We start from the raw sequence: 21,931 nt of genomic DNA, 5'->3' as shown, positions 1-21,931 counted from the left end.
TTTTGCGTACGGGAACGCAAAAGTGTAAAAGTGGTAAAAATTGTAAAAACTTTTTAGTTCTGGAACAGAGCCATTATGAGTGTTCGTTTACTCAAAATTTGTACTGGATGTTGTTCGTTTACTCTACAATACAATGCAAAAGACCTAGTCGATTACAAGAAGTTACTGACTTGTACAAATTGTTGAGTAAATGAACACACCTAATAATTCGCGCTTTTTATTTCATTTTAGCTTCGTTCCAGAACTAAAAAGTTTTTACACATTTTGCACATTTTTCCCCAAAATGCGTTCCGTAAAAAGTTGCAAAATGTTCATTTCTCTTTGAACAAAAATGGCGCTGAATATCTTTCTCTTTAGAAACTTTTTACACGACAAATTTGGGCGACATGCAACATGTTTGGCGGCTTCTAATTGGTTGATTCGCCGACTTTGACATTTGTTCCAGTTTTTTGACGTTTCTGTCATTTTTCCGTTCCCGTACATTTTGGAAAAATTTGTATGTGTCACTCATATTCGATAGTTCGCATGTTTGACACTTTTATCATTAAAAAAGTACTGGAACGAAGCTTTTGTTTACATTTCTCCTGCTCACTATCTGACATTTTACGAATGAGAGAAATTTTTTCGATTACCGATTACCAAATTTTCCCGGTAGTCGGTACTTTGTTTCTGCGCTTAACAACACTTGTATTTTTTCTTCAATGGTGGATGGTGTTAATTCTTACAATTTTATTAATATTTACCACTAAAATTTTGTTTATTTAGACGCGTTTGTAGACGTTACAATGTGGATCGAGTGCAATTTACAAGAAATTCGCAAAGAAATAACTACAAAATCACGTGACAACTTTTTGGTGAAAAGAAGAAAAATCTGAAGAGTGATGGTGGATGGTGGAGAGTGTGAAAGAGAAGAAAACAAAATGAAGAAAATTGGGGAAAACATCAGATTAGGATGGATTCTTTATGGGCAACATACTGAAGAATTGTGAATTAAAAAAATTAAGTGAACAACAAAGTTTTTCCAAGATAAAAATAGGAAAATGCTTTGAAAAGATCGTAATAAAGCACGTTAAACAGTTTTGTGGGTCGGTCGTGTTATCAATGACGACGTCCGTAAGCGCAGCAATTTCTTCCTCTTCCGATCCCCCACTATCTTTGTTACTAACATTTTAACAAAACAACAAAAACAATAATTGGGGTAATAAAAACAACTGATTCTATAGTGGACAAATGTTAAGTATTTTTGACAAAGCAACGTAAGAAATGACAAAGGAAACCGTCGAGCAAGGAATTTATTGATTTCTTCCTCGTTTTGTTTGTACGAATACAATCATCGCGGGCATTTAAATGATTTGTGTAAAAAGTTCCCACACCATAATAAATAATTCGCCGCATTATTTATGTATTCATGATCTCCCGAACCCGCAATTAATTTGTAACACTGGAGAGAAATTTGGAATACAAATGAACAAGTGTGCAGTCGACGAAAGAACAAAAACAAACTGAAAAATGAATGTGGTGATTGTTTTGAAAGATAGACTATTTATAAATAGATTCCCTCTTGCGGATTGGAGACACATTGGCCAAAGTATGTCTGCCACAACGATCTTGTGTTGTCTGCTGATAATTCATGTTGCACAAGGTTAGTTAGTAAAACAACAAATGCAAGATAACATATCGAATCTAATACATCTTCTGCATGCTATTTTTATGTCTCAACAGTTACACCAATTGCAATCAAATCATCATCCCTGAATTACAACACTTCATCTCTAGGATATAATAATCTAGATAGACCTGCAGAGTATGGTCACACATATAATGGCAGCAGCAGTAATAGCGGAAGTTTAAGAAGATATGTTTCTGGAACTGGGAGACCGTTTGCGGCAATTCGTAATGAGTCAATGCAATTGTTGGTGTCTCCTACATTAGCAACACCTAAACAGCTAAGGAATAAATCACGTAAGTCTGTAATCCATACATTTAGATTATACTGGATTTAGTAAATCCAGTCGATTTAAGTTGTCATTTTCATATCATACTATAAGTGTATAGTCTAACGGGCGTTTAAGTGCACCAATAGTCGGCACTTTAAGGATTTGTCTAAGTTCAATCATTCACCATTCCGAGTATTGCTATGAACTAAAGCTTATTTGCTTCTAGGTTTTGTTTACTTTTCGATAAAATAAAAACAAAAATTAGAACAGGACGGGTATACACGCGCACACTAGATTTTTTTTGAAATTTCCACACGTAGGTCTCGTTGTCGTGAAAAACACAAAAGTATATATATCATCGGCATAAGACGGGAATACACGCGCACACACGATTTTTTTTTAATTTTTTACCACAGGTAGGTCTCGTCGTCCTGAACACAAAAATATATATACCATCTCCCGAGATATAGGCCTTTAAAGTTCCAAAAATATGTAGCCGAAGGCCGGCTAATTAGAGAAAATTTATAATTTAAAATAAATTTTTGTTCCCGTTCCCTAGATTTGTTTCTGTCCATAGGAGAAAGTCTTAAATGCAAAAGAAAATTATAATTCAAAAGAAAATTTGAAACTTTAATGGCCTATATCTCGGGAAGTATAGACTTCCCAGAGATGGTAATCGGGCGTGCGCTCGTATTCCCGTCTTGTTCCCCGATTTGTCGTATTACGCCATACGTAACACCGATTTGTCGTATCAAAAAATAAATATATATAAACCAAGTCCGTTCTGGGAATTAGGATTTTTTAACAAAAAGACAAAAATTTTCATTGTATATCATTTTTCATCATATAAAAAAATGTAACTTACGACTACGCCTACGACAACGTCTACGTCAGTTGAACGTCTTCCAATGAATATCTAAAATAATTGACTTAACCTTCGACTTTATCCTACTGATTTTAGGATTCATATGTGCCTTTTAGGTGATAGGAGTTTCAATATTAATGGATAAGAATAGGTCGAGTATCTCACTTGGACCTAAAGTAGAAATGGGACATGTTATGTTTAAAGTCACACGTCGACTTGGATTAAAAAAAAAACTAACAATGGCAGATTAAATAAGTGAGAAAAGGCTATAGTCGGTACTGGGCCGACTATGTGATACCCTACACCACTATCTCTGTGCATAATCTTTTCACTCGAAAACATTTCTTTTAGGGAGATACGAAAGTTTTCACCTTTCTGGCGTTTATACCAAATGACTTAAGGCGAACTGAACCAAAATAATATTTAATTGTACATTTGACTGCTATCGACATCACCAACATCAATAGGCTTCTATCTCTCTGAGAAAATTTCGTGATGATCCGATCAAAATTCCGACCTGTAGTGTGATTGCAGAAAAAGTGGAAAAAAGGGATGCATTACCGACTATTGCGATATCTCTATTATTTGACCACCTACGCTAACCTACTTTGCATAATTTTAAAGATGGAATTTTCTACTTTCTTAGCCAGGCTTTGCTTTTAGAAGGTCCCCAACCATAGGTGTGATATCCGTCATTATTATTAAAATCGCAAAAATGAAAAGTTGGGTTCTACTAGCAACTATTGCGATATCTTCGTTGTTTATTTATTTATTTATTTATTTATAAATCCATAGTGTAATACAAAGCCATCCAGGCCAAAAAACATATTACATACCTTAAAAAATCCTGAGTAATATATTATATTTAATATCCCTAACATATGGCTCCCCAGCCGCTAGAAAAAAAAAATAATAATAATAAAAGATTTGAATCCGGTTTAAAACATAATAACAACTCCGAGATTAGATTAATTTGTTATACACTCAAGCATAAAAATATGGTATTCAAGTAGATCTCCTACCCGAGTAGTATAGCATTAGCTTCAAACGAAAAACATTATTCGAATGAGAAAAAATGCGCAGGTTATAGGGCAACACATTCCAATACCGGGCAATTCTAACAATAAAGGATCTTTCAAACAACGCAACACTTTATTATAGGAACAGTAATTTGCTTGTTCCAGCTAAAGTGTGAAAAAACGAATTTTTCCCGCAGAGATGAGGGGATGCCTCTCTTTATAACATTATAAAATAGAGCCAAATTACGATATCTAACAAAGTTTTTGAAAGAACAGCCCAAGAATTTAGAAACAAATTCCGAAATGTGATCTCGTCTTCTAATTCCAAAAACAAAGCGCACCACAGTGTTGACGATTTTCTCTACTTTTTCCATGATATTTGCTGATATTTGATATTTGCGTTGTTTGACCGCCTACGACAACCTACGTTACATCGTTTCATAGATGATATTTTCCACTTTCATTGTCAAGTTTTGCTTTTTATATACCCCTTATAGACGCTGAGATATTTGCTTTGGAATAAAATGTAGACTTTTTCTCCAAATAACTTTTTTGCTCATTCCGACCCCTAATTACTATCCGACCATCACCAAAATCAATAGGCTTCTTCCCCTCCGGGACCCCCATCAAAACTCAAAATTTCGTGACGATCCGATCAAAATTGCGAACTGTAGCGTGATTTCCAAAAAAATGGAAAAATTACCGACTATTGCGATATCTCCGTTAGTTGGTCACCTACGCCAGCATAGTTTGCATCATTGTAAAGATGGGATCTCCTACTTTCATAGTCAGGCTTTGCTTTTGGAAAGTCCTTAACCAAATCTGTGATATTCGTCATTATAACTAAAATCGCAAGAATGAAAATTAGGGTTTTATTTGCCGCCGACTTGGTTGCATCATTGTAAAGATGGGATCTTCTACTTTTATAGTCAGGCTTTGGTTTTGGAAAGTCCCCAACGAAAGCTGTGATATTCGTCATTATAATTAAAATAGCAAGAATGAAAATTTGGGTTTAATTTGCGACTATTGTAATATCTCCGTTGTTTGATCACCTACGAGAACTTACTTACTTTACATCGTTAGAAAGGTGATATTTTCTACTTTCATCGTCAGGTATTGCTACTGGTATATCCCATATAGAAGCTGAGAAATTCGCTTTGGGAAAAAAACATTGTCTTTTTATCCAAATAAGTTTTCTGAACATTCCGACCCCTAATTACTATCCGACCATCACCAAAATCAATAGGCTTCTTCCCCTTCGGGACCCCCATTAATTAAAATGGAAAAATGGGATGTATTACCGACTATTGCAATATCTCCGTTGTTTGATTACCTACGAGAACTTACTTTACATCATTAGAAAGGTGATATTTTCTACTTTTATTGTCAGGTCTTGCTTTTGGTATACCCAATATAGAAGCTGAGATATTCACTTTGGAAAAAAACGTTGTCTTTTTATCCACATAAGTTTTTTGCCCATTCCGACCCCTGAAAATTATCCGACCATCACCAAAATCAATAGGCTTCTTCCCCTCTGGGACCCTCATCAACACCCAAAATTTCGTGACGATCCGATCAAAATTGCGACCTGTAGCGTGATTACAAGGTTTAGATGGACAGACGGACGGACGGACGGATGGACTGACGGACGGACACACATAGCCAGATCGACTCAGCTCGTCGAGACATTCATTTTGGTATATATAAGTATGGGTATAAAAACGGCAACGCGATCAAATTTTTCCCAAAAAATATTCCCTCCAAGGACACCTAGCCGATTGAGCACATATTTTTTTTGAGTCTTCTGTCTTGACCCTACTTTCCTAATTACAATGAAGTATTATTTTGTCCAATAACGTATTATTTATTCATATTTAACTTATATTTAATATAAGGTAAATAATATGGTATGACTGGACTCCGACTCCAGACCAGTTTTTGCGTAAGGAAATCGTTAAGCTTTCAAAATATGCGAAAATGAAGGGGCAATACAAATCATAAGGACTACATGCGATAAAAATTATAAGCAATTCATGACCAAGCTTTAAACTGGATGTAAGCCAACATTTTAGTGTGCTTAGTCTTAAAAGCTATTTTTCATGAATTTTTTCCGAGAAAACTACGAAACATTTTTGGTACATTTTTTTCTTCATCTGAAGGAATAAAATATTAGGCAGTTTTGCGGCAAATGGTCGTCTACGAAATCCTGTTTTTATTAAAACGTTTTGCGGTGCCAACTAACTTTTACACGATCCTTTCTGATGAAAACTCTATGATTATGTATTTCATTGCATTTCGTATATGATCGTGTATGATTGTGTAGAAAACTCGGAACTGTATCTGTTCTTGGCGGAAAGATCCGGTTATTTGACTTTTTTCATCTAAATCCGTCTTTGAGTATATAATGAACCCTGGAAGAAAGATTCGCCGTTTACCAGACTTCTGAACTATGGCGGGATGAATCTGTTGTTGGAAAGTCCTTAATTCATGCTCACGCTTAGAAATTTAATCATCCGAGTTTCATATATAGTTAATAGCTTATGTGAAATTTGCCGAAATACATAAACATGCGGGTTTTTTGAGAAAGGAACGGATAAAACTGATATCGGTTTCTTGGATATGGGAAACCTACATAAAATTTTCGGTGGAACATTTCAGTAGAAAATTTCGTCTCGTGCTACTTTTTCAGTTCAAGAACAAAAATGACATGTAAGGAACTGACTGAAGAACAAAATATTCGACAGAAAGATTCCTCAGTCTTTTTAACTAAAAAACATGTCATCTTAAAATAATGAAACAATATCTCCAAACAGTGATATAAAGCTATTTTCTCTATCATTGTTCGGGGTCAATTAAAAATGCATTACGTCATAACTCAGAAACTTCAGCTATGGGGTCCTTTGGGGTTCTTAATATACTTCCACTTGTGTCACAGGGTATTTTGTAGGATTTCCCACAGAGACCACAATGACTTTAATAGAAGCAAGGATGACTTCTCATAAAAGAAAACAAGATGAGAAGACAAGTAGGTCTTCTGGCAAAAGAGGATAAAGGTCTAATCTCGTTTAGAGTTAAGCTTGATGATCGACATTTTTTGCAAGTGAAAAAGGAAAGCCACTGACTCGAACCCACAGCTCTTCAGACATATCGACTGTGGAATGGCTTCTCTGTCCAAGAACTTTTGGTTTTTCAAATGCAAATGCGTTTTTTTATACAATTTCATGCATATTATTGCAGTATATTTTAGAGGACAACACTTTTGGCATAATAAGTTCCTTTAGATTACAAAACATTCAAAAAATATCCTTTAGATATTCACATACATATATTGTAAATTTTTATTTAACATTTTCGTAGCATACAATTAGGCTTTTTAATAAATAAACAAGTAAGAAAAGCGTTAAGTTCGGCCGGGCCGAAGTTTTTATACCCTCCACCACAAATTTCAGGCATTTCGGTGGATTAATGTGACCACAACCTTCAAAAAACCGAAATTCGGAAGGTACCGTTCTATGGGGGCTATATGATGGCGTGGACCTATACCTACAAATTTCTGGGGGAAAGTTTTATAAGCCTAAAGAAGACTAAATACCAAATTTCAGCCATCTCGGTGTGATAATGAGGCTAAAACCTTCAAAATATCGAAAATCGGGAGATATCGTATTATGGGGGCTATATCAACACGTGGACCTATATAAATATTGTATGGTAGAAATATTTCTTAGCCTCTGGAAACACAAATACAAAGTTACAACCGATTCTTTGGTCAAATGGGTCTGATACATTCAAAATATATTAAAATGACGCGTACTTTATATGGTGCCTTATATGGGGGCTATACCAAAACTTGGACCTATATAACCCAACTTTGGTAGGAATGTTTTTTGGCCTCTGGAGACACAAAGTACCAAATTACAACCAATTCTGTGGTAAAATGGGTCTAATACATTCAAAGTATATTAAAACAAGTGAGCCAAGGCTATAGTCGGGTCGGGGCCGACTATGTGATACCACCCTACACCACTTCCCCTGTGCATAAGCTTTTGACTGGTAAAATTCAAAATATTAAAATTGGGATAGCTTAGCGCCTTTGCTCTGAATGTCTTCATTAATACAGGTCAATTTTATTGAAACGAGTTTAAGTGCATCGTCAGAATAACTCAAATAAAAAAATGGAAAAGTGGGATGTATGCCAACCATCAACCATCACATTCCGACCCCTGAATAATATCCGACCATTACCAAAATCAATAGGTTTATTCCTCTGTGGGACCCCCATTAACCCTCAAAATTTCGTGACGATCCGATCAAAATTACGACGTGTAGCGTGATTACAAAAAATAAAAAATAGGACGTATTACCGACTATTGCTATATCTCCGTTATTTGGCAACATACGCCAACATGCTTTGCATCATTGTAAAGATGGGATTTTCTACTTTCATAGTCAGACTTTGCTTTTGGAACCAACCAATGCTGTGCTATTCGTCATTATTAATAAAATCGCAAAAATGAGAAGTTGTGTTTTAATAGCGGCTATTGCGATATATCCACTGTTTTACCACCTACGACAACCTACGTTACATCGTTGCAAAGGTGATATTTTCTACATTAATCAGCAGGTTTTGCTTTTGATATACCCTTATAGAAGCGGAGATATTCGCTTTAAAATAAAACGTTGACTTTTTCTCCAAATAAGTTGTTTGCCCATTCCGACTCCTGAATATTATCCGCCCATCACCAAAATCAAAAGGCTTCTTCCTCTGTAGGACTCCCATTAACCCCCAAAATTTCTTGACGATCCGATCAAAATTGCGACCTGTAGCGTGATTACAAAGAAATGGAAAAATTGGATGTATTAACGACTATTGCGATATCTCCGTTATTTGGCCACCTACGCCAACCTACTTTGCATCATTGTAAAGATGGAATTTTCTACTTTCATCGTCAGACTTTGTTTTTGGAAGGTCTCCAACCAAAGCTGTGATATTCGTCATTATTATTAAAACCGCAAAAATGAAAAGATGTGTTCTATTTGCGGCTTTTGCGATATATTCGTTGTTTGACCTCCTACAACAACCTACTTTAGATCGTTGCAAAGGCGATATTTTCTACTTTCATTGCTTTTGGCATACCCCCTATAGAAGCTGAGATATTCGGTTTGAAAAAAAACATTGTCTTTTTGTCCAAAAAAGTTTTTTGCCCATTCCGACCCCTAAATATTATCCGACCATCACCAATATAAATAGGCTTTTTCCCCTGCGGGACCTCCATCAACTGCCAAAATTTGGTGACGATCCGATCAAAATTACGACCTGTAGCGTGATTTCTTTAAAAGTGAAAAAATGGAATGTATTACCGACTATTGTGATATCTCCGTTTTTTGGCCACCTACGCTAACCTACTTTGCATCATTGTAAAGACAGGATTTTCTACTTTCATAGCCAGGTTTTGTTTTTGGAAAGTATCCAACAAAAGCTGTGTTATTCGTCATTAGAATTAAAATCGAATAAATGAAAAGTTGGGTTCTATAAGCGACTATTGCGATATCTTCGTTGTTTGACCACCTACGACAACCTACCATACGTCGCTGTAAAGGTGATATTTTCTGCTTTCATTAGCAGGCTTTTGCTTTAATATAACCCTTATAGATACGAAGATATTCGCTTTGAAATAAAACGTTGACTTTTTCCGCAAATAAGTTTTTTGCCCATTCCGACCCCCTGAATATTATCCGACCATCACCAAAATCAATAGGCTTCTTCCCCTCCGGGACCCTCATCAACGTCCAAAATTTGGTGACGATCCGATCAAAATTGCGACCTGTAGCGTGATTACAAGGTTTAGATGGACAGACGGACGGACGGACGGACTGACGGCCGGACACACACAGCCAGATCGACTCAGCTCGTAGAGACATTCATTTTGGTATATATAAGTATGGGTCTACGACCATTATTTCGATGCGTTACAAACTTTTTGGCCAAAACCAACTTATAATACCCTCCCCACATAGCGTTGTAGGGTATAATGACGCGTACTTTATATGGTGCCCATCTTTGGTAGGAATGTTTTTTGGCCTCTGGAGACACAAAGTACCAAATTACAACCAATTCGGTGGTAAAATGGGACAAATATCTTAAAAATTCCTTAAAACGACGACGCGTCACGCGTCATTTTTTATGGGGGCTATACGAAAGCGTGGACCTACATAGCCCGCTTTCAATACCAAAAGTCCTACGTACATATAATATATTTTCCCAAAGTTTCATCAACCTACGTCAATCCGTTCGGACGCTAGAGCGATTTCCACAGACGGACAGACGGACGGGCATGGCTACATCGATGTAGAATTGCACGCTGATCAAGAATATATATACTTTGTGGGGTCTACTATGATTATTTCGAGTAGTTACAAACGTAGTGACAAACTTAATATACCCCCATCCTATGGTGGAGGGTATAAAAAATGGTAGTAGAGCTAGTAATCTAAAAGCCACATTTATGGTCCAATCGATGAAACACTGTGCAAAACTGAATATGACAACAACGTATAATAAAGATATGTTAAAAATTATATCTAGACTAAAAACCCTAGCTTAGTCATCTGAACTTGACCATTTCTTGGAAATTTATTTAAACAATGCAATTGAGGCTACGTCTACACCCTAGAAATAAATAGGAATATTGGTTTTAATTCGTCAGGTTATGGCAATCTTAATACAGAATAAAATTCTTATTGAGTTAACGAATCCAGATAATATGCATGTTTTCCAACGAAAATGATAGGTTATTTAAAATTGTCCATCATTTTCGAAATGTTTGTCTTGTTAGTATGTATTATGTATATTGTTACAGCAGCATATCGTCGGTGTCATGCTTAAGTGTTCCATACCATTTTTGACATTTTGAGATAAAGTTACCTTAAAAGGTTTTGAAACATGCTCTTTCAGATTTTTTGATCGGTTTTTCCCTATCTCCTATAGTTTCTGAGATATTCAGAAGTCAATATGTTCCATATCCGACTTGCGACACCAACAAATTTATCTCTTTGTTCCATATCCATAAAGCCTGACGTATGGAACAAAACAACTTTGAACTTTTGTTCCATATCCATGTCGTTTGGCGTATGTTACAAAAAGAGACAAAAAGAAATTGTTCCGCACCAAAAATGATGGTGTTTGGAACAACAAATTGTCCAATTTTGTCAAGTTACGAAGAATGTGGCGTATGGAACAAATCGTTTTAAAGGGCGAGTTTAAAAACTGAAGAATAATAGTTTTTAATTCTAAAAATTTTTGAATATTGTAGTGTTATATGAAACTAAATTTATTTTCGCTTAATTTTAACGCCTACTTCTAACACTAAACATGCTAAATTTCAAAAAAAAAGGAATTAAAATACAATTCCACAGCCACTGCCAGTAACTAAAAAAAGAATGATTGCTTGACTTTGTTATTGTTTGAAGTTTTCGAACGGATTTATTGCCTTCTTAACATTATCATTTGTAATTTTTCTTAAATGGGCTAAAGCCAGTCGTCAAAAAAAAAAAAAAAAAAAAAAAACCGAATGTTTTTTCAGAAAACTACAAATCTTTTTTAGGAGATCTTTTTTCATCTGCAAGGGCACATCTTGAGCTACTTTGGGTAATTCTTCTTCTTCTTCTTTATTTGCCTATTCGATTTTCGAATGTTGGCGACCAAAATTCAAATATAAGAATATTATTACAATAGTTTTATATTATCATACTTAAATTATTAAATATTGTTTATAATATCGGCAAAAGTCTCTCTGTTTCTGACTTCGCTTAGCAGATTTATGACATCACGTATGCCGGTCCATTCTTGGATGTTGTTGATCCATATTAGTTGTTTCCTCCCTCTAGTAGACCTTCCTTCAATGTTTACACGGATAATACTTTGCAGCAGTTTGTATTTAGGATTTCTCATAATGTGGCCCAAGTATGCCGTTTTCCGTCTCTTTATGTTGTTCAGCAGTTCTTTTTCTTTATTAAATCTTCTTAGAACCTCATTATTTGACATGAATTGTGTCCATGATCTCACATCTCAAATGCTTCCAGTTTTTTTCATATCTACCGATTTTAAGGTCCATGTTTCCATGCCATACAATAGGACAGACCATACATATGTTTTCATATATCTTATTTTGGTTTTTAAGTTTACATTATGGCTTGTGAAAATTCTTATATTAAAAATATTGCTTACGCAGCACTGCTTCTAAAAAAGCGTTTTATGGTGCTCACTCTAGCTCAAAAAACGAATGAACCGATCATTACACACATATGATTGTGGGCTTATTAACTAGTTAATAATCATACCTTTAAACTAGTGAAAAATTGGTGGAATGCAAAGTCACAATTTCCATTCTTCACAAAAAATTGACCGTTTTTGGCCATAAATCGGTAAAATTTTTCTTGTTTAAGGGGTAGTTTACACTATCTGTAAATGTCATACGACATGAAATTTTCCATCGTTAAATATTCACTAATATGTGGAATTTGGAGATTTTCCTTACGCAATTTATTCTGTGCGTCCACCCCAACAAAAATATAATAAAATTACGTCTCCACATTGCCTCCGTGGGTAGATATGGAATGTTTTTATTTAGTGTCATATGACATAGATAGATAGTGTAAACTACCTTTAAGTATGTAATTTTTGATGTACTCGATAAGCCCACACATATACATGAAGATAGGTTTATTCGTATTAAAGCTACATTGCTTCATTTAACCACCCGAATTTCCGGTCCACGGTAGCACTTCACGTAAGGGAGGTGGAACACAATTGACAAAAAGTTGGTTTGGTAAAATGTGACATAACGTGTTCCATGTGAAGTAAACTGCCAAAAACATAAAAAAAGAACTCATGGAACAAATTAGCATCTTTTTACAATTAAAAAATTGGCCAAAACGCTTTTGGTTTCAGGTCGATGTAATATTAATCGCAGTTCCAGAACTTGCAAGCATCAACTATTTTCAACGTTTTTATATATTTTTCTCATAAATCAATCAAGTTTAACAAACCTTTAACTGTGTGTTTAATAGTTTGCCAGAATATCTTAAGACATTCAGTGGTTCCTTGAACTATTATAAGAGAAAATTATTTGAATATATGTCAATCAGAGTTGATTTGAAGGTTAATTGTTTTCTGAGCAGTATGTAGGGATGCTATGGAGACTTCTAAGCCAAGCCAAGATCATTTTTGCCATGCTTAGTTTATTTACCATATCATGAGCTAAAAACAGAGCCGGTTAGCAGTTCTTCCCTTCTTGGATGTTCCTCAGAAAAAGTTTTTTATCTGGGCTTTTAAAAGCGTTCTTGAGTTGTGGATTCTCAGTAATACTATATTCACCCATTGGCTTAATTATCGATTTAAAATTTGTATATATATATAAATAACAAATTTACATCGATATAAGCCATCACGTTAACTGAGAGCAAGTGACCATAACTTCCAATGCATTGTTTTCGCTCACTTGCTCTCAGTAAGTGCACACTGCCAGTTGCTGGAGCAAATATTTGCCTAACATGAGCTTACCTTTAAAAACAAAGTCCAATTCCTTTTTCAAAATGTCTTCAAAAGTAAATAAAATGCGTTTTGATAGTGACACCCTTAATAATATATGTTTTTTTTATTTTTCATAATAGGTCCGCTAAAATGTCATTGCGACATTTGCAAGGATAGCAATTATATATGTGAAACATATGGCTATTGTTTCACTTCGGTGGAAAAGAAAGATGGAAACACAATATTCAGCTACAGGTAAGATTTTTAGTTTTCCTTGATTATGTATGTATCTACTTTCACAAAACAAGGTTTTACTTGTTCTATGTACCTTAGTATTAGTTTTAGACTGTTTCTATTTATTTAATTAATAATTTTATTTTCTTTAAAAAATACTATGAACATAAATCAACCGAACAAATGATTATGTTTTTATAACTACAACAACGACCAAATTGTCCACATATTTACCGATAATTCGATTTACATACAATGTAGATGTCTTCAAAAGTCGCAGACATATCCGTCAGGTCGATTTGTATGGTGTAATGATGGCCGATATGGTGGTGGTGATGGACCTACGACCAGGCCCGTTGACAGCTATGGCCATGCATGTTGCAAAAACTTTAATTTTTGCAACTTGAGATTGGCGCCCAATTTAAAAGATTATAAAAAAGGTGGGCAATAACTAATCGAAAATGAAACAAAATCTGAGACAAGCCACAGCTTTTCAATTGTTATATACATTTGTTCATTGCTCCCCAATCCAAACTTGTTTTGCCGATCTCTCGCGTCTAAAAACTCCATTTTAAATGGTCTTTCTGTTCTATCCCAAAAGCGTGAGAGGAGCAATAAACTGCCACATAGCCCCTTCAGCAGCTAAAAAAGCTTTAGCATTTTGACTTACTCTACCCCAATTTGTTATATTTGATTTGTTTTTAATTTGTTTTGTATATATTTTGAACAAAATTTTGTTTTCAATTAATCTACTAACTAATTTTGCTCAATATAAATCCGAGAGAGGATTTTTTAAGGATGTATTCCAAGTAAAACGTTTAAAAATTCTAACAATTTGTTTGCTCATGTGTTCTTCTTTTTAACTTTTTTTTAAATTAACCCTGTTCGTCCATACGTTATTGAATGCTCCCCATTATTGTAATTGTTAGCTGCCTTGATAAGACATACGATCTCCAGCGGGAGCCGTTTGAATGTTTGACCAGTAAACCGAAACAACATATCTATGTAGTTCAGTGTTGCCATGATGATTTCTGCAACAAAAACGAACTCTTAAAACTGAAATTCTCCGAAGGTACTTTCAAAATAAAATGCCAACAATACAACATAACTAAACTAGCTACCTACCTATCTATCTACCTATTTTCACTTACTTATTCACTATTACCAAACCACTGTTGTTAACTTTATTTATTTTTGCTAGTTTTTGCATTGATTTGTTTAACTAGACTTTGTGACAGTAGTGACACAAAAACTTTATGTCTAATAACTACTATGGGCGAATCCAAAAAAAAAAAATAAAATAAATAAAAATATACAAGTTCTTAAATCCTGCGAATGCCACCACATAAATGCTTTCTACAATGCTCCCCAAACAGAAAAAAGATAGAAACCTTTTTATTTTTGCATTGCATTTAAAATTTTGAAGTAATGGTGCCGGATGTTGTGAATGAATGCATTTTCACTTATACACAGTCCTTTAAAATAAATACAACTATTTTATTCTCTCCCTACTCCTTTGTATGTTAACTGCCTATTTTTTAATTTTATTCTTCTTTTTTTAAACACTACTTATGTACACAATGACACTCTTACAACAACACTTCCTGTAAACTGCACCACACAACAACTGGAAAAATCTATTGAAATGATATTAAATATTAATAAAAACATTTATCTCTCTCATCATCTCTACATCGTTAGTGACAGTCTTGCAATTGTGTCCTCATAACTAAGAAAAACGAACAAACCAACAAAACAAAAACATGACTAATATATATGGAAACTACATTGTATACTATGATCATCCAAAGTTAACATCCACTTGAGATTCTCCTCTTTATTAGTTGCGTTGTAACTGCGGCTTCTAAAAATTTCATCGTTTCTCTTTTTTTGCCATAAAAAAAGAAATGTTGTCCCAGGATTTTATCCAGTACGCCTTCAAATAGCCTTGCCAAGAATATACTATTATAAAACATGATTAATGTTTTGGATTGGACACGTTCAAAGAATTTCGCACACAGCGTAAACCGTAATCAAAAATTAAAAAATAATGTTAAGTTTGACAGTTTTAAATATCTGTTGTTAAAGGCAAATAATTATTGTCTTCATCCAGATAACAAGATTTTAATTGATTATTGGCCATTATTATATATTTTCTATAACTATAGGGTGGATTTGAAAACGAAAACTAAACCAATTTGGAGGCATTAAAAATATAATTTTTACATTTAAAGTTAATGCCAAGAAGTTCCTCCTTGAAATATAATCATCACTTTTAACTTTAAGTTAACCGGAACGCTATAAATCTTTTGGGTAAATTCAAACTATAACAAAAGAAGACCTATAACAATTGGGGTGTTACTTTTAATCTTCAACGTGACAAAAAAACGATGAAAATCTAACACGGTTTTTGATTAGGTAGTCGAATGTTTATAAAGGGGGAAACATAAACAGCATGACATAAGTATTTGGACAGTTTCTTAAGCTTTTTTCCATCCAAAACCAAAAAGTTTAATATTTGTCCGTTTTAGTGTTATATGTTTAGCGAGAACAGTATTAGTGTGGTGTTTAGGGGAAAAATACAAGTTTTGGATTCCATTCATCTTAACCATGAAAGCAATATTCCGCCAAGAATAAATGACTAAGGAATGACGTATTATTCAAATAGTTCGAATTAGTTATAGCTATAATTGACGATAATAACAACTTCTAACGTCCATTTTTTTTGTGAAGACAACATCTACAGTCAAAATCCCGTTTAATGGGGGAAGGCAATAATTATGTATGATAATAATAAAATAATTGATGCGCTCAGTGTCAAAACGGCCTAATCCACATGCCCAAAAAATTAAACTAACTTTAAAGATCTCACTGGAACTTAGTATAACACTAGGTTATACTACCTGTTAAAATAATGCAATATTACCCCCATTATTACAGTCTTCTTTTGCTATAGTTTGGATTTTTCTATTGGGGTTATTGCTTTTCAGTGGAAAGTCATCATTAAATTTCAAGGACGAACTTCTTGGCATTAACTTCTAATGTGAAAATTATATTTTTAATGCCTCCAAATTGGTTTATTTTGCGTTTTCAAATCCATCCAATAGTATATATTATAGTACATATAATAATGGCCCATAGAGTTTTTTAGTATTTTTTCAAAAGGTCAGTTTGATTTTTTTGAACATGTGGGTAAGGCGCTGAACGCCTCAACCGCCTTACGACTAGTGTTAATAGAAGGATTTTTTATTGTATGAGATTTTTAGCATTTCTTAGAAAAGTATTTTTTTACTAAAAAGTGAAATTGTTTTGTTATATCGAAAGTTACTTGGCTAAATGAATGACCAGAGACATCAATAACAACGAAAATCCAAACATATGTTTATTGCATTTATCGACTTTTGTTTTGCATCCTCAATTAGATGTTTAGCTGTAGAAAACCACATACCGCCCGATGACCCGGCCTGGTGTCACGAAAGCACCCCTGAGTCCTCTATACAATGTTGTGATGAAGATTTCTGTAATACAAAAGAAAATTATGCTGGTACATTGCCAGGTGAGATTGAAAAAAAAACAAACAACATTCTAGAAATAGAACAACAATCTGTATGAAAATCATCATTTGATATCAGAAAAATAGATATGGAATTCGAGTAAAAAATAAAAAGAAAAACAGCAACCGATGTTCAGCACCTTCATAATCATTTCGTTATTGCGCCCATTTTCATCGTAATTGAAATTCAGAAAAAAACGAATCTATCATTCATTTTTAAGTATAAATCACAGTATTCAAATGAATAAATATAAATATCACCTCAACTCTGTATCATTGGCAATAAGGAGTGACGATTGTCCCCATCTACTCGTTCTTGTCTTGTCGACCGACAACTGCTTACAAATTATTTAAGTGCGTCATTTTTTGCTACGTAAAACATGGTCCTGTCCATTTTATAATAATGTGTGGGTTTTTTGTGTAACGTCCATTTGTATTTGTATCATATTCTCTATTTATTGTTACGTAATGTTCACCAGTACCTTTGGGAAAGTGATCGTTGGTTGGGTGGGTGGTTATTCACCTTTAATGAAAACGTCAAGTTTCAGTCAAAAAGAATCTACACGTTTATTTCCTGTGGGATCTGTTTGTTTTAAATGTCTGTATCCATTCTCTCACCGGTATTTGTGCACAATTTTTTTTTTAAATTATTAGGATTTAGGTGATACATATTGGGGGCTATTAGCTTGACATGTACATTCCGCGGCTATGTGATGACAAATGTTTGATATCTTTAGATAGTTTCTGTTATTTACATATATATAAAGAGAGGAACCAGCGCCCCATGTACACACACCAAACAGGAGAATCACCGTTATAGCTTTATTCTTGGCCCAAAGTGTGGAATGTTGAATGGATGTGAGCGTTTGTAATTATGTAAATATGTAATATATAATGTATATGAAAAAATACTGTCAAAGACAAGTCAACATAACAAATATCCATACGTAAATACATATGAACATATGAATCTAAACAGGAATAGTATTTTGCGTGGCGTAATGGTTGTTATGTTGAATATATTTTGACGCCCACACTCTTAATTATTGACACATTTGTTTTTGATTAATTTTTTGCACTGTGACCCTCTCTTATAAATCATTGGCCCCAATCTAAGATAAGTACTAATACTCTATGCGCACTCTATACTCACATTATGCACCCTACGAAAAAAGCACGTATCCAGGCACACCTAAAATCCCCGCCTACATTTAAGAACATTTACTTTTACTTTTGTGTTTGTATTTGTAACAAAAAAATTGCATGCCTTAACATTCTTTTTTGGCGTTTGCTTTTGTTTGTTTATGGTTAACAAATTGTGGTGGCTTTATGTAAAATATGCTAAAATATAATTAAACATACACACACACTTCCATTCGTTTCTTTGAGAAAGTAAAAAGTTTTTGAACTAATTTGTGTTAAACAACTACTTCCAATCATGCGACATATAGATTTTCCTCCGGAAGAGACCATAAACTCTTGGGTGCTGGTGGCCATTATATTTGGTGCCACATTATTTGCCTGTTTGTTGGTATTTATATCTTGGTGCTTTTACCAAAAACGTAAACAGGGTACAAGTCGTGCGCGTCCATTTGCTCCCGAAGATTCAGTGTATGATCCAATTTTAAATGGAAACACCCTACAGGATATCATTGAGATGACAACGTCCGGTTCTGGTTCAGGTTTGTATAGCATTTGACAAATCCGCACTCTATAAACTAAATTATAACATAACATAATAAACACATCTGCTATTTTCAGCCGGGTTACCATTGTTGGTTCAACGTTCTATTGCCCGCCAAATACAATTGTGCCATGTAATCGGCAAAGGACGTTTTGGTGAAGTGTGGCGCGGTCGCTGGCGTGGGGAAAACGTGGCTGTAAAAATATTCTCCAGTCGAGAGGAATGCTCCTGGTTTCGCGAAGCCGAAATATATCAAACAGTCATGTTGCGACATGAAAACATATTGGGTTTCATAGCGGCCGACAACAAAGGTAAATACAGAATTATTTGGACCTCTGATTTGTATTGGCTTAATTTGACCTTTTCTTATTTTTAGATAATGGCACATGGACCCAGTTGTGGCTAGTCACAGATTATCATGAAAATGGTTCACTCTTTGATTATTTGACATCACATACAGTCGACACCAAAACCATGCTCAGTATGGCTTTGTCGATTGCCACAGGTTTGGCCCACCTTCACATGGATATTGTGGGCACACGTGGTAAACCAGCCATTGCACATCGAGATCTGAAATCGAAAAATATTTTAGTTAAATCGAATCTAACCTGTGCCATAGCCGATTTAGGTTTGGCTGTAAGACATGTAGAAAAGAACGATTCGGTCGACATACCCTCGACACATCGTGTGGGTACTAAACGCTACATGGCACCAGAGGTATTGGACGAGAGCATGAATGCCCAACACTTTGATTCGTACAAAAGGGCCGATGTCTACGCCTTTGGGTTAATATTGTGGGAGATTGCAAGGCGTTGCAACATTGGCATGATATATGACGAATATCAGTTACCTTATTACGATGTAGTACAGCCGGATCCCACCATAGAAGAAATGAAAAAGGTATGGTTTTCGATTTTCCATATCTCTCAAATTACTGAAAAATATTTTTCGTTTTTTTTTCAGGTCGTGTGTATAGATAAAATGCGTCCTAACATTCCCAATCGTTGGCATGCATCCGATGTGTTACACAGCATGGCCAAAGTCATGAAGGAGTGTTGGTATGCTAATCCTGTAGCTCGTCTAACTGCTCTTAGGATAAAAAAGACTTTGTCCAATATACGAGTTGAAGAGAAAGTTAAAAACTGATTATAAACAAAGCAGAAAGAAGAATACTGCATTTCCCATTCCCAGCCATTTGTTTCGATATAATGCAGATTGTGTCCAATCCCCTGTTCCATGTCAACGATTTGTAAAATCTTGGTGTTTTTCTAAAATCGTTTTCCAACCCATTACCCTAATGTTGAAAACAATGTAACAGGAATTGACAGACCACTTACTACATTTAAAATAGGTTTAATTGCATTGTATCGAAAGAACGGCAACATTGTTCACCTTCCCTTTTGGTGTAAAGGTATATCGGTTTTCATATTTGACCCAATGTATTCTCCCAAATTTTATACACATTTCATGGCCGTATCTTGGACTCCCAATGGCTGTCCGAACGCCTGACTCTTTTCGATCAAAATGACTGTACACATTTTATTTTTTGTTTGTGGATTTTAAATGTTTTCATTTAGGTTAATATCTGTAGGCATTTAAGGCAGCTATTTTTAAGAAAATTAAGTCGTTCAGGAACGACTATAAGTGAAAAACAAAACAAAAACAAATGTGTAAAATATTTATCTTATTGAAAAGACAAATTTTATGTTGCTAATATAAGTTAAATGTACCTAATAATTATTTATGTATGTATGTATTTCTACCTAGTACATTGCACGGAGGAGCAAAAATTCTTTGAATCATTTCCATTTGACGCATATTCAATATTTATGTCAAAGTACGAATACCTACGAAACCAAAGAACCAAATTGGACACCATACCACAAGGCCCCATCCCCTCCATGTTCATTGTAGGTGTCAGTTGGGAAGGCCCCATGATACCAACAAGATCTTGTTCCTTTGTATTATAACACGTAATGTGTTGTATCTATCCTGTAAATATTAAATCTGCAGAAGGAAATTATGTAAAAAATCCCTTCTTCGTTCATTTCTATAATTAAGGTTTAATTTAATGTATAAAAAACTGTTAAGAAATAACAAATGCAGAGGTAGCAACAGAATTGTAAATAAATATTTTATAACATAGACATACTATTTACACGTGTAAGTTCTACTAGTTGTGAAATTCTTTTTTAAAGGATATTTCAAGATATTCGTTGATCCTTTCAGCCATTTATTGTTTCATTTGTACATTTTAATTGTTTTACACTTTGACATATACACTTTTCCTATTTTACACTCTCCCATGTAGTATAGTTTTTATATACATGTATGTATAGCGTATGCATATGTAATTTCATGTGTTGTTATAAATTTCTGATTTATTCAAGAAGAAATGTTTTGTTTCCGTTTGAACAAAAAAATACAAAGAAATACTGACTTATTACCACTGTAGTACCTATTCATTTATATCAGTGCTGCCTAAGACTGCAAAAACCAGAGATAGTGTTTTTGCAAAGCTAGCACACCCCTGATTTGTTTTGAGTTTCTGCGTTTTTTCTTACTTTTTCCTCTCTCTAAATACATAGTTCAGGCTCAGAACACACAACAGAAGACTGCCATAAACTAAGTTTTCAATTATTGTTTGTTTGTCTTAAATTTCTTTTCATTGTGTAATATAACGATTAAAAATAGGATCATATATATATCAATGGCAGACCTAAAGGAAGATTCTGCTAAATTAACAAAATACAATTACAACAAGAAAACAATCTACGTCTTTGTTCATTTTGTAACATATTCAATAAAAACTATAGTTTTTTAAAATAAAACATTTTATTTATAAACCAGAAAGTCTTTGTTTTTTTTGTACCTTTTCGGAGTGAAATTTTAGATTAGCCTTTATACAAATAGCTGATGATCCCAGAAGATCGATGAATATGCAATGGGTTTTCATGAACACAACGCAAGAATACAGTAGCGGTTTTCACAAATAATTGTACATATACAACTTTTTTGTATGTACTAGGTTTTTTTTACAACGAAGTGTGAACGTCTTTATATTGTAAACAAATCCAAACATCGCAATCTCATCCGTCGTCAGTCCATAC

General features: G+C 34.4%; 1 protein-coding gene across 3 annotated transcripts; it reads left to right on the top strand.

Moving 5' to 3' along the window:
- The first annotated feature begins 653 nt into the window (after positions 1-653).
- On the top strand, positions 654-21,674 carry babo (TGF-beta receptor type-1 babo). 3 transcript variants are annotated; one of them, XM_073956995.1, is made up of 8 exons: positions 654-1,642; positions 1,723-1,962; positions 13,491-13,605; positions 17,007-17,140; positions 18,589-18,819; positions 18,899-19,132; positions 19,198-19,721; positions 19,785-21,674. In XM_073956995.1, the coding sequence occupies exons 1-8, from the start codon at positions 1,510-1,512 to the stop codon at positions 19,965-19,967; spliced, it is 1,794 nt and encodes a 597-aa protein (XP_073813096.1). In that variant the 5' UTR covers positions 654-1,509; the 3' UTR covers positions 19,968-21,674. The 3 variants fall into 3 exon arrangements, with proteins under 3 accessions (XP_073813096.1, XP_073813095.1, XP_073813094.1); XM_073956994.1 differs by lacking the exon at positions 17,007-17,140 and adding an exon at positions 14,514-14,656; XM_073956993.1 differs by lacking the exon at positions 17,007-17,140 and adding an exon at positions 13,846-14,024.
- Positions 21,675-21,931: the final 257 nt, after the last annotated feature.

Source organism: Musca autumnalis, unplaced genomic scaffold (assembly GCF_047663935.1).
Source record: "Musca autumnalis isolate F117 unplaced genomic scaffold, ASM4766393v1 scaffold_5, whole genome shotgun sequence".
In the NCBI taxonomy this organism is placed as follows: Eukaryota; Metazoa; Arthropoda; class Insecta; order Diptera; family Muscidae; genus Musca; species Musca autumnalis.
This window is presented reverse-complemented; position numbering and strand designations above follow the sequence as displayed.